Here is a 13,134-nt window from a genome sequence, read left to right as displayed (position 1 = left end):
AGAGAACAACAGTTAATCAGTAGGAATATCGTTCCGTATACATAAAGAAAGAACGAATAGTCTTTCCAGAACTTCACAAACGTCGTTCATATAATAAAACCGTGCATAATGAGATTCCTCTAATAACCGATATCTACTGTATACCATATTCCAGCTCCAAGTTGTAAACCAGAACTTGTATAGAAAGAGATAAGGTAAGCTTATTAAGGTGAAAATCATTTCGGTTTAAACGTATTCCAGTATATCTTGTGATTGAAGTTTTATGAATTCTCCATGTTATAGCTCAAGTACTTAATATAGCTAAGGTCTGTAGCCAGTATTACTTTCCTGTTGAATAGCATCTAGTTTAGTAAAAGTTCCTTTCCAGTGTCCTTTGAAGCCGCATACTTGCCTACTTAGTCTTCCTTTAGGTACTTCCTGATCCTGATTCTACTGACACATCATAATAATCTTCGTAAAAGCAATCTTCGAAAAGCCATGTTTTTATCAAAAATTGGTACAAGGATTTAATCAACTTCCCGTTCCAGTATTTCAACAGAGCTTCGCTTTCCGCGAACTCTACTCTGATGTCGACATTTCTTTATCATGAGGGAAGTGCCAGAATTTTAATATGGTTGATGTTCAATCTTCAGAATGTGGTACAACTTAAATATTACAATAACCTTTTTTCACAAAGTGAAAGTAGAAAGAGACTAACTACATGATGTGTTTTCATGTCGTGGAACCTGATGAATTTACCCACCGAGACGCCGTCTATAGGTTCGAAGGACAAGAATTCAAACCGAAAAATTTCGAAAAGTATGGATTGTAATAGAAGTATTGAAAATGATAGACGGTTAAATATACATATCGCCATCGGTACAGAAAATGGCTTTTACATCCCGACACCCCGATTCAACGATTACCACTCATCAGCAAAAGAGATAGTTTCACTTGTCATTAGTGCTTAATTCCTCTGAATTTTTAGACGTCTTCAATTATGATGTATTTGATATGATCAGCTTCTTTACTAGTGATGACTCTTGCATGGTTTTTAATGAGACCAATTGGTGAAGAGAAAGAATTATCCCTATTTCAGATCATTCAAAAGAAGAAAGCGATGTTATCCCATTTGCCGTGAAGGCGCAGGCCATTTGGCATTACCCAGAGTGCACCAACGGGGAGGCGACCTGCATTACACTCCAAAAATGTTGTGATGTGTCTGTCACAAAATTGATAAATTACTTAATAAGCTAAATTCTCTAGTTACTTGCAGCCTTTTGAACCTTTACTCGGGCGAAGTAAAAGTCCAAAAGTAACCGAAGCATCGGATTCTTAAAGTAGGTTCTCTTGCCACTAGCAGTCATTTGAACTTATGGATGATTTTAAGTACAAAGCCGGAGCAGCTGGGGAACTCCCTTCACGATACCTGTTATGAAATTAAACAAACAATTAATTACGCAAATAATACATACATATATAAACAAATAGAATTAAGCAAAAGGAAAGCCGAAGAATCGGATTTTCAAAATCGCTCTCTAGTTGCTTGCAGCTTTTTGAACTTGGGGATAGAGTTAAGTAAAAAGCCGGAAATAACCGGAGAACTTCCTTTCCGATACCTGCAAAAAAGTAGACAAAAAACTCTTTAGTTACTTACAGCTTTTGAAACTTGGGATAGAGTTAAGTTAAAAGCCGGAAATAACCGAAGAACCGGTTTCTTAGAATTAAATAACGCCTACAAGCATAACTGACCTAGAAACAAATATTTACAAATATCCCTATCGATTTTTACTATTTCGAAAGCGTAGTATTTAAACGCTTTAGCCGGCGGCTCTTCCGGCAAGCGATCGTATTACGATCGCGTCGTAACTGTTCCTCAACTGTGCGATCTTTTGCAGGAAACTTACGAGCTTTTTGCGGTTGGTAAGGTAAAATCTCTTCCAAATCCGCAAGAGTTACGTTATTTCGCAAACTTGAACAATTTCTAGATTGTCTTAAAGATTGCTCCCTTTGATTGTGCACATTAACTTTGATGATATTTCGCTGGATTCGAGTTGTTGCCCCATAATTGGTACTTGTATTTTCTCCTACAAGAGGTGCCGAATATGTTCGAATATTCGGCAGAAATTCCGTTTGTTGTCTTCTGGCGAAGTCTCTATATACAACTTGATCTGCTGGAGGAACCAAATAAGGTTGAATGTATGGCAGAACCCCTATTTGTTGCAGTCGGACAGAATTTCCACCACTTTCCAAAATTTGTCTCTCTGAAAGGACGGAAATCGGAAAAATATGTGGAAACGTCAGAAACTGTATCTGCAATGGCTGCACGAAATTATATCTATAATTTGGTGACATGGCTAAGTTCGGATAATTACCAAAAATTTCTCCGAAAGGAGGGGTCCGATATGAAAAAGGCGGAGCTATCGGTGGAAATGCTGGTGGCATTCCAAAAATTTTTGGTTGAGTAGTATTGGTTTCCCACTCTCTAAGGGGTTTAAACTCGCCTTGCACAGATTGAACCATTGTAAACTTTTTTCAACAACTCTGATATTATTTAAGATAATTTGCAGCTCTTGATGTACACTCTCGGATGACTGTCAAAGGAATGAGTATAACTGGGCACTTTCGTCCATTTATAGGGGACCTGAAACGTATAGGTAGGTAACAGGTAGCCAAATATATTAATTTCTCTTTTGTTTACACTAACCAAAGTTGAGACTAAATGCCCTCCGCAGGTAGACATACATAGTTATATACATACCTTTTGTTCTGCAATAAAGACGTTAGTGTAAATAAAAATGACCTTGGATTAATAATTTGTGAAAAATAATTGAATCATAATGCAGGTAAGTACAGAGGTCAATAGATAGAGTCTATTGAGGAAATGTACAAGTACGAACATAGCATGAATAGTGAAAGTGAATCGATCCATGGAAGATATTGACTTCCTCTGCTTTCTCTCTGATGTCCCAACAAAAATCTCGGACGACTGCCAAAGGAATGAATCTTGCTGAGCGCTCTCATCCTTTCATATTCTCAAATAGGTAGCCAGAGATATTAATTTATCTTTTGTTCTTCAATAAAAGCACTAACCAGAGGAGGTTAAACGCCCTCAGCAGGTAGACATAAGTAGTTATACACATACATACCTTTTTAGAAATGACTATGAAAAAGGGTGATTCAATTGAATCTTAATATAACTCTATCGATTGAGGAAATATTGTTAAAGTAAATTTTGTAATAAGTATCGACAACAAGAATAAGAAATTTACTCTTAAACTTAAAAAAAAACTACATTTTCACAAATCTTTTTAATCGGCTTCAGCGAATTTTGGTTTCGCAACTCTTTTGCGACTCGACATCGTTTTTGCAAAGGATTAATTGACTCGTTTCATACACAAAATATGAATCGATTGATGTCAACGTGACTGCTTTAAACCACTTTTTTCTTAACTTTTTCATTTTTGTTGTAATTAATAAAGGTTGTGGTGGACGACTAACAAGTTTTTAGAGACTTAACGACCTACACTGAATACTTTGTGCCACTCTAATACTTGTTTTCGTGAAAAAGAAGCTTCCGTCACAATGCGTATCAAATTTGATAAGATGGCATTTCTTTATTATTTTTGGAAGTAACTATCATATGAAGAGGACTTTCGTATTTTTTAAGACATACTGTATTTTGTAGAGCTATTCTCTGCACAACGCCATGTCCATGTTCCTGTCAATTGCAGAGAGCAGGCCTGCAGTTGGACTAGGAAACCTGGGCTAATCCTCTTTTTTCATAAAATCTGATTGCTAAAACCACTTGTTCACTACGCTCCAACAGAAGTTAATTAAATTATAAGTACTTTCTGATTTTGGTAGCTAACACAACAGGTTCGTCCATTGTCAACTGGAAAAAAAATTTTAAAGGTAAAATTGAGCCGACATGTGTGATCATCTACCGCTTATCAGAGAACATAAGAAATTATTTTACAAATTTGAATTTTTTTATTCTAATTTTCTATGTTCTTTAGCTAAAAAAAACACTAAATAGATGATTGTTTTGCATTCTATGATTTAAATTAATAATTTCATACTGTACTGTATTATCAACGAAAACTTCTTTGCCGACTTCAAATCAAAACAATCTTTTATTCAGTGTGTAGATGTCGCTTTTCACAGCAGTTATCTGCCATATTTATTGTATTTTAACTATTTTTATAGTATTAAAGCAGAGAACGTTTAATATAGAGAAGGTTCAACCAGAGAACGTAAAGTATATCTGTATTAAAGAATTAAAAGCAGAGAATGTAGAATATAGAGAAGGTTCACCGCGTTGCCAAATTTACGATATTTCATTTTTTGGAGGGGTACTCTTTTCTATTAGTGGATTTCACCACAAAATCAGGGGTACTCTTTTCTATAAGCGGATTTCACCAATATTTAGCAGGAGCGTCGAAAATAGCAGAATTGAGCATTTTCAGTGTTAAATGAGAAAAATGATGCTAATTTCAATGTACGCTTACAGATTCGTATATTTACAATGCGCAAACGGCTATGGATATCATTTATATATAATCTCCATATATTTGATAACAAAGGTCATTAGTATGTATGTATGTATATGCAATTTGATATATTTAATGATAAATTTCATTAAATCTGTTGGTAATATTAAACGTTCTCTGTTAAAAGTTTCGTAGTCAATAAACGTATTATAGCTAGATATATACATAAAAATTGATATTTAATAGTCACAAATTATGGGCTGAAGTGGGGTTTTAATTTTTTTTTAATATTTTAATATTTCTCAGTTACAATAAACATTAAAAAAAAATCGTATTTTTTCCTCCGAACTGAGAAATTTTAATTTCGAAACCTCCTAAACGTTACTCGAGCAAAACGATTAACTATAATATAATTTTTTTCAGATGATTCGACAGAAAGTTATGAGGTGTCCACAGATTTTAAGTGGCTGCTAAAAAATTATAAAAATGGACCTTGTTTTACAGGAATTAACCTTACTCTCTCCTTTAATTACGAGTTCATATATCCGTTTTTATACCGTCTTCGCTTGTTAAACAATTTATTTTGTTGTTGTTATGATAAACTTAATCAACAACAAAAACGTCGAAGAAAATAAGTTCAAAGTTATTTAGCAGACAATTTGGCGTTAAATAAGTAAAGGAGCAAAAGGAATAAGGATAAACTAACGGAAATTCGGACAAATAAAAATTAAAAGGGCTAGCTAATGGAATTTAAAAATTTGTAGGTACAAGCCATTTATTGATTAGGCTGCTGCCGTCTAACAAGTGAGTAAATATTTTAAAATACATATTAAATTATATTATTTATATTTTAATTTAAAAATTATATTCAAATACAATAAAAATAAAAAAAAAGTATATTCATATATTATTAATTCTTGATAAGGGACGTGTTGCAAGCATCCAAGAGCACAATCAATACATATCTAAGTGATCTCAAGCAACCTCCAGGAATTCATATACAATAAATATTTACAAAAACTGCTAAATTAATTGACACGCAAGTATATGTATGTTTAAAATTCTGTAAAATGTTATTTAATCGCTTAAACGCCAATACGTACGCACATCAAATAACTGATGGTGTGTGTTATGTGCATAAAAAGTTCGGAGTAATCAAAGAAACAAAATTAAAAATGCAAAATGGCGTAACCAATCAACCGAAACGTTTTAAAGTTGAGGCTCTAAAGTCTAAGACGTCAGATACCAATGGTCCAGGGAAAAAATCAATTATCGTTGGAACAAAAACCGAAACCAAAATAAGAAATAAACCGCTAGACATCCCAGTCCTTTCTTCACCACCGCTAACATCTAGGCAAACAAAGGTTAAACGAATAGAACCACTGAAAGGACCTTCTCGACCTGTATTGGATGATATCTCTGAAAAACCTCTGCAACCAATGGTTAAGCCACGCATTAAACGGAAAGAACCACTGAAAGGACCTTGTAGACCTGTACCCCAGCCGCTACAACAACAACAACCGAGAGGACCTGCTGCTTTAAGAAAGTACTTGGATGGTATTTCTGCAATGCCGCTAAAACCTGTGCAACCAATGGTTGAACCATGCTTTAAACGGATAGAACCACTGAAAAGACCTTTTAGGCCTGTACCTCTGCCGCTACAACAACAACATCTGAGTGGACCTCCTATGTTAGGAAAGTACTTGAATGATGTCTCTGCAATGCCGCCAAAACCTCTGCAACCAATGGTTGAACCATGCATTAAACGGATAGAACCACTGAAAGGACCTTTTAGGCCTGTACCCCTGCCGCTACAACAACCTCTGAGAGGACCTTTTAGGCCTGTACCCCTGCCGCTACTACAACCACTGAAAGGACCTTTTAGACCTGTACCTATGCCGCTACTACAGCCACCACTGAATGGACTTTTTAGACCCGTACCTCTGTCGCTACCACAACCACTGAATGGACTTTTTAGACCTGTACCTCTGCCGCTACAACAACCACTGAAAGAACCTTTTAGATCTGTAGCTCTGGCGCTACGTCAACAAGAAATTTCTTTGTTTGAAAAGCATCTGGAGAATATTCAAAAAAGGCGCGATCAAAACTTTAAGTTTATCTGCAATATAACAAACTCGGAACCAAACATGACGATTCGACACTTAACTAATACAACACTGAGATCAGCCAATAAGGAAAACTTAATCAAAAAACCGAAGGAAAAATACGTTAAATCAGATTCAAAAAAAGCGAATACAAAGAAACCATCAAATAAGAGGAAAATTAATAAGGAGCAAACCTCAGATTCTAAGCAAGCGAATGCAAAGAAAGCATTAAATAAAAGAAAATATAATAAGAAGACAACCCCACGCTTGTCACCAGGTGTTCTAAAAGCAAAAATAGAAAGTCTTTCACCAACCGTTGTCAAAAAGCAAAAAAAATTGCATCAGGCAGTGCAAGCCTCAAATTCAAAGCAAGCGAATGCAAAGAAACCGCCAAATAAAAGGAAATATAATAAGAGGACAATAGAAACTTCTTCACAGCAAAACTTGGAACAGGCAGTGCAAGCCCCTAAAAATAAAGCGGAAAACAACATGTATGTATGTAGTGAAGAAAGTAAATCCACAATAATATGTGGTTGTATCAAACAAGCTTAATTAGGCGCAATTAATTTTTATAAAACATAAAAATTACAACAAATGTAATATCTAAAAAATATATAATTAATATATATTGATATGTAACTATGAATGTATTTTGCGTAAATATGTATGCATGTATGTATGTATATCATGTGAAAATTTAGAAATTTAGTGTTGAAACTATTTTAAAATTTTCCTTCCTACTCTTCATATTACAAGTTATGTATGTAAAATGAAGTGTCACACAATGTATGTAAACAAATTTCTTTAAACCTCAAACAATGTAAACAGATTTCTGCAAATGTCAAACCAGAGAATGTTAATAAATTTATTAGTGAATGATTAATATAATTTATTAACATTAATTCTTATTTATTAACATTATTTATTAATTAAAAACATTAATTATAATGTATTAACATTTTCTGGTCAGTTCTAACAGTTTTCTATAATAAAAACGTCAAATAAAATATACCAAAATGCGAATATTAATTTTAGCAATGTTTTATTAATTTTCTGCAGTCTCAGTTAGTCTACTTTTAGTCATAAACCTATATAAACAACTCTAAATAATCAGAAAGTGTGATTTTTTAATTAAATAAGAAAGTTTTGGTTGATCTGCTTGCATTTAAAACGCCAAAATTACCGCGAAACTTCTTTATTTTTGCCTCAATTATGTGATAGGCATTTGAAACTTGAATTAAAGGTTTACTCTTTTTCACACATTAGAAAATTTTAAAAATTATTCGAGACAATAGCAACTTAACTGTTGAAACCTAAACGGTCAAAAACTGATGACGCTGAATTTTTTTGTGGTTTTCTTTGTATTGGAGATGATTTCTTAGAAATATTAACTCTACCGACACGCTTTGTAAGTGCCGACATCGATTTGCCTTGTGCTGTAGAGCTGCTAATATTGCTTGCACCACCCAATCGACGATGTACTGGTAATTCCTGACGCATCAGAATTTCATCTGACTTCAATCGCAAAGATTTTGCTTTGACGGGGCTAATGCGTGATTTTGCATTGATATTGCTGGCAGCCTTTAAGTTGTACGTTTTCTTTGTGGTATGTAAGATCGTGTCTATTAATGAAAAAATTTTATCAGTTTAGTTATACAAAGCTAGTTTGAAAATGTGTGCAACTTACTCAAACCCAGTCTTGATTTTACGCCACCTGCAGCGTTGCCTTGATAAACGCTTCCGCCATTTGATTTGTAATTTCTTTCGTTGGGAGATTGTTTAAATCGCGGTTCCGATGCTATTTCATGCACCTCTGCGGTTGACGCGAATTTCACAATTTTCTCACTGCTGCTTACAGCATTGGAGCTGGTGACGATATCATCCATATCAATGTCATTATCACCATACATTGAATTATTATCGTCGTCGTCACTTTCGTTTGTTTTTAATGGTACCTTCTTCACCAGTATAACCTTTTGTTTTTGTGGATGTATGCGTACAGGTGATATATTTGAAGTTATGATCTTTGATTTTACGATTGTAGAACGATTCTAAAGGCAAAGTATTAATTAACTAATTTTATTTGATATATACAGTCCGCTGTTAATGAACTTACTGTTGTTTTCGAAGTGTTTTTTAATATTGGTTTAATATGTTTAGCTATGATTAAATCATTATCAGCATCTTCCTGAGATTTTCCTCCCAAACGTGAAAATATAGATGAACCAGCAACTGATTTACTATTGTTGCCACCGACACCAGTTACTCGTACTTGTACATTGCGTATAGTTGTTGCTTTCGCGTTACTGTTACTACTTCCACTACTAATTTCGCCATCATCTGTATCGTCTTTAGCCAAATCTATAGTGGATGAAGAGTTTTTAGCTAGACGTTCAAATACATCGGAACGTTGTGTGCTTTCACGTTGTGAATATACTAAAAAGTAAAATTACATTTTAGTAAAGAAAAAAATAATAGCTAATCAATGAGTATTACTTACATTTTTCTTTTTTGGCAAGTATTTCCTTGCTTCGCTTTGTGCTACCAGAGGGAAGCTTTATTTTATATTTACCTTCATGCTCTGGTAAAACGCGTCGAGTTTGCTTTGGCAGCGGTTCACCCAACTCATCTGAAGACTTTAGATATACACGGCTACTACTTGTGGTTGAAGTACTTGATGTTACTGGCACAGCTGCAATAAAGAATAATACAGTAATCTCTAACAAGAAATTATCAGCTGCAACAAAAACATTTGATAAATTTGTTAACTTACATTTTAGTCTAATCGTGGTAGTTGTTGATGGACGCTCTTGTGATAAATGAGGGTTTGCCGGTACGGCTGCAATGGGCACACACATTTCCGAATTGGTGAGCACTTTTTCTCTAGCAGTTTGATCACTCACAGTCTTTGCATGCCTAATTTATAAATTTAAATACAAATATACTTGTTTGCCACACAAAATAAGTGATATTATTGCATTTTTGATTCTTCTAATTTTTAAGAAATTTCTTTTTTGTCAAACTTACCTTAATATAGCTATTATATCGCCCATCGGTGTTATACCCATTTCTCGCAAATATTCTTTATTGAGATCCATTAACATATCATTTTGTATGCGATTTTCCACAAATATATGTGCGTAACTGGCTGCCGCTGGTGAAGGTATACCAGATGCATTGAAGAATTTTACCCATTGTGCTATTCAAAAAATCAACAGTATTAAGCTATTTTGTATAGATATCTTGAACATATAAATAAATAAACAAGTCTGCCCACACTTAAGGCCACAACACTAAATAAGTTTTTTAACTTAGTTAAAATCAAATTAATCCTTTACACACCTGCAGCTGCGTTAGACATATTCGTAACACTACAAGCACATTTATTTAAAATATTAAATTGTTTAACGAGTGCACTTTTCACGGACGAAATATCAAAAGCTAAAAATAATTATTTGCTTTCTGAATCGCAGCCATTAAATGTCACTACAAACGTCCAGCAAAATATGCACATGGGGTTGCCATAACGATTAGTTCGCTAAAAAATAATTACTTAGGCGTTTGGCACACAGAAACGGCATATAATTAAAATTCTTACAAATGAAAGTGAAATTGCGACATTATTCGTTGTGAATCCGGATCATAATTCTTGTCTTCTTCTGCATTTTTATTATTTAAGTAAGAAGTGAAAATTTGGAATTAATAGTGTGATCTCTAAAATAACCGCTTCATTGAAAAAAATTGTAAAATTTCGTAAGATTGAATTTTCACTTAGATAAAATTGCATGAAGAATACTTAAAAGATGTAATTCTTATGTGAAAGTAAACTTTTTCTTATATATTATTATATTAATGTGTTACTCTTTGGCATACAGCTTAATAACCATTTTTTTATTTTTTACAAAACTTTATATTTAAAATTATTGGATGTTACCAAAAAGAAGAAGATGTTCCCATATATGAAGAAGTAGCGGGGCAGGGAACTTACTATCGTTTAATTACGTTAGCCAAAAAAACTACAGTATGGTTACCAGGATGGATCTCTGATGGTTACATTATTTGAAAACTGGTGGCATCTCGTCTTTGTTTTCTGTATAACAGCTGACTTTTGTTATTGTAAATAAGATTAACCTCTAAATGAATATAAAGTTTTGCAAAGTGGTTATAAGGCTAGAAAGTAAAATTTGTTTTTTCTGTGTGCAAGATGATTTTAGGAAAATTTTTAGCACACAGCACTGTGCAAAAAATTAAGTATTTGCTACCGAATAAGACACTATACACACATAAGCGACTGCTTTCGATTACCAACACATTAGCCTCTAAGGATTCCGTAAATATATCCAGCGAAAAAACGCAAAAATATTTGGAAAGTCTGCGATTTGAATTCTATAACTTGCGAACTAATCCCACACCGCACACATTACCCCGTCTAAACCAATTAGATGGCGTTGTATCTGCTCTAGAGCAATATCGCTTATTAAAATCGAAACTTGCGAGCCAAGAAGATATTGAAAATGAAAAAGATGTGGAAATGCGACAACTCCTTGAAGAAGAAAATGAAGTAGGTGTAGAAATACGCACATATATTCATTTTAATGAATATCTTTCAAATTTTTCAGGTATATGGAGATATTTTACGCCAAACGGAAGAAACATTACTTGATAAGATGCTTATGTTAGCCGAAGAAGAAACATATAACTCATTAATATTTGAAGTTAATGCCGGAGCCGGTGGCCAAGAAGCAATGCTGTTTGCGCGTGAGCTTTTTGACATGTATACAAACTTTTTTGATTATAATGGATGGTCGTATGAAATTATCGACAATGAGGAGACAGGTATCGGTGGCTTACGACATGGTAACGTTATTGTACAGAATAGAGAAGCGTTTAACCAAATGCAATATGAAGGCGGAGTCCATAGGGTACAACGGGTGCCTGCAACTGAAAAATCTGGTCGCATTCACACGAGTACAGCTTCTGTGACAGTAATTCCACGTCCAGACAATGTAAATATTAATATATCTGAGAAAGATTTAAAAATTGAGACTAAAAGAGCGAGTGGCGCAGGAGGTCAGCACGTCAACACTACAGATTCGGCAGTAAGAGTAGTCCATTTACCAACCGGTTTAGCAGTTGAATGCCAAACTGAACGTTCGCAAATAAAAAATCGTGAACGTGCTATACAACGGTTACAAGCAAAACTGGTGCAACGAGAATTGGAAAGTAAAGAAGCAGACGAAAAACGCACTCGCAAAGCACAGCAAGGAAATTTAAACCGTAACGAGAAAATACGTACCTACAACTTCGTTCAGGATCGTATTACAGATCATCGTATATCCAATGGCACAGTGCATAATTTAGAAGAATTCTTTGAAGGCGGCGAAGGCTTGGAGAGACTTATAAAACGTGTCGCTGTAGAATATAGACGTGCAAAACTAGTAGACTTAATTGATAAATATGAAGCCTTAGTTACTGAAACGGGAAAAGGCGCGAAGAAAAATGTGAACGAATAAATTTCTATTCAAACTATTTTTAATTTGATAAACTAATTTTCACTTTTATCCATTACATTTAAATTTGGTTTGAACTTATTTAGCAATATTACTCCAGTCTCCAGCAGAACCCATTTGCATCAAATGTTTTCGTACTTCCTTTTCCATTATCGCTTGTATTTCACGGCAACCGTTCAACGCCTGCTCCATGACAGCTGGTAAATTATCAAGATGGAATCTTTGTGACATTTCCATGAATGCGATCTTATTAGATGTTGGTAAAGATGCGACTGTTAATGTGGGTCCTCCGGACATCTCTTCCACATGTGAAACATCCGTAAGGGGTATGTTGTTTTTACTCAATGATGCGGTACATGCCACAACGTATTCCTTAAGACAAATACCAGCATCGACAAGCGCAAGGGTGGCGGCATTTAGAGCAACGGCATAATTAGCACCATCTGCTTGTAAAACTTCCACGTATACATCAATTTGTGAACGTGGGTATAACTCAGTCTTTATGGCAGCTCTCAATGCTTGCCGTAGGTAAAGTGTAATTTCTTGTGATTTACGATCCCCACGTGGTCTGTTCTTACGTTCCGCCGTAGAAAATGTCGCCATACTATATTGGCAATTTATAACCACTTCGTTAAGATCGAGTTTGTTACTTTGTGCCTGATGAGGGCCATAAACTGCGGCAAGCACTTTTGTGTTGCCTTGTTCCAAATAGGCGCTACCGTCAGGTTGTTCAAATACACCGAGTTTACATTTGATACAACGGAGTTCATGAGGACGACGACCATCAAGACGTAGACCCTGCTCGCTAAGTAATTCAAAATTAGACATTTCTTTCAACAAAATTAAAACTTAATTCGTTAAAGCAGGAAACAAATTGTTTTGTATTGGAATTGCACGAGATTTTAATGTTGCAGTGTCAATTTTGTTTTGTTTGGTCGTATTTGACAAATGTCAACTCAGGGTCGCAATAAACAAATTGAAAATATTTATACAACGTTCAAAATATTTTTATATTATAAAGTTTGAATTCAATAAATAATACTCCAA

At 34.6% G+C, this 13,134-nt stretch overlaps 4 protein-coding genes across 5 annotated transcripts; 2 read left to right on the top strand and 2 right to left on the bottom strand.

The window, feature by feature from the left end:
* Positions 1-5,211: 5,211 nt before the first annotated feature.
* On the top strand, positions 5,212-7,175 carry LOC120769542 (pollen-specific leucine-rich repeat extensin-like protein 1). 2 transcript variants are annotated; one of them, XM_040096587.1, is made up of 3 exons: positions 5,212-5,276; positions 5,398-6,770; positions 6,933-7,175. In XM_040096587.1, the coding sequence occupies exons 2-3, from the start codon at positions 5,543-5,545 to the stop codon at positions 7,127-7,129; spliced, it is 1,425 nt and encodes a 474-aa protein (XP_039952521.1). In that variant the 5' UTR covers positions 5,212-5,276; positions 5,398-5,542; the 3' UTR covers positions 7,130-7,175. The 2 variants fall into 2 exon arrangements, with proteins under 2 accessions (XP_039952521.1, XP_039952520.1); XM_040096586.1 differs by having other exon boundaries at positions 5,398-7,175.
* A 427-nt stretch (positions 7,176-7,602) lies between these two features.
* Positions 7,603-10,055, bottom strand: LOC120769267 (uncharacterized protein C19orf47 homolog). The gene is made up of 7 exons (XM_040096173.1): positions 9,920-10,055; positions 9,605-9,776; positions 9,351-9,493; positions 9,078-9,269; positions 8,694-9,013; positions 8,265-8,628; positions 7,603-8,199 (listed from the first exon to the last, which is right to left on the bottom strand). The coding sequence occupies exons 1-7, from the start codon at positions 9,936-9,938 to the stop codon at positions 7,877-7,879; spliced, it is 1,533 nt and encodes a 510-aa protein (XP_039952107.1). The 5' UTR covers positions 9,939-10,055; the 3' UTR covers positions 7,603-7,876.
* A 645-nt stretch (positions 10,056-10,700) lies between these two features.
* On the top strand, positions 10,701-12,126 carry LOC120769066 (peptide chain release factor 1-like, mitochondrial). Its single transcript, XM_040095923.1, has 2 exons — positions 10,701-11,138; positions 11,197-12,126. The coding sequence occupies exons 1-2, from the start codon at positions 10,782-10,784 to the stop codon at positions 12,088-12,090; spliced, it is 1,251 nt and encodes a 416-aa protein (XP_039951857.1). The 5' UTR covers positions 10,701-10,781; the 3' UTR covers positions 12,091-12,126.
* On the bottom strand, positions 12,088-13,019 carry LOC120769067 (exosome complex component RRP41). The gene has a single exon (XM_040095924.1). The coding sequence runs from the start codon at positions 12,913-12,915 to the stop codon at positions 12,166-12,168; it is 750 nt and encodes a 249-aa protein (XP_039951858.1). The 5' UTR covers positions 12,916-13,019; the 3' UTR covers positions 12,088-12,165.
* Between the last annotated feature and the right edge of the window lie 115 nt (positions 13,020-13,134).

This window comes from Bactrocera tryoni, chromosome 2 (assembly GCF_016617805.1).
Source record: "Bactrocera tryoni isolate S06 chromosome 2, CSIRO_BtryS06_freeze2, whole genome shotgun sequence".
Lineage (NCBI taxonomy): Eukaryota > Metazoa > Arthropoda > Insecta > Diptera > Tephritidae > Bactrocera > Bactrocera tryoni.
The sequence above is the reverse complement of the archived record's forward strand: the minus strand, read 5'-3'. Positions and strand labels throughout refer to the sequence as shown.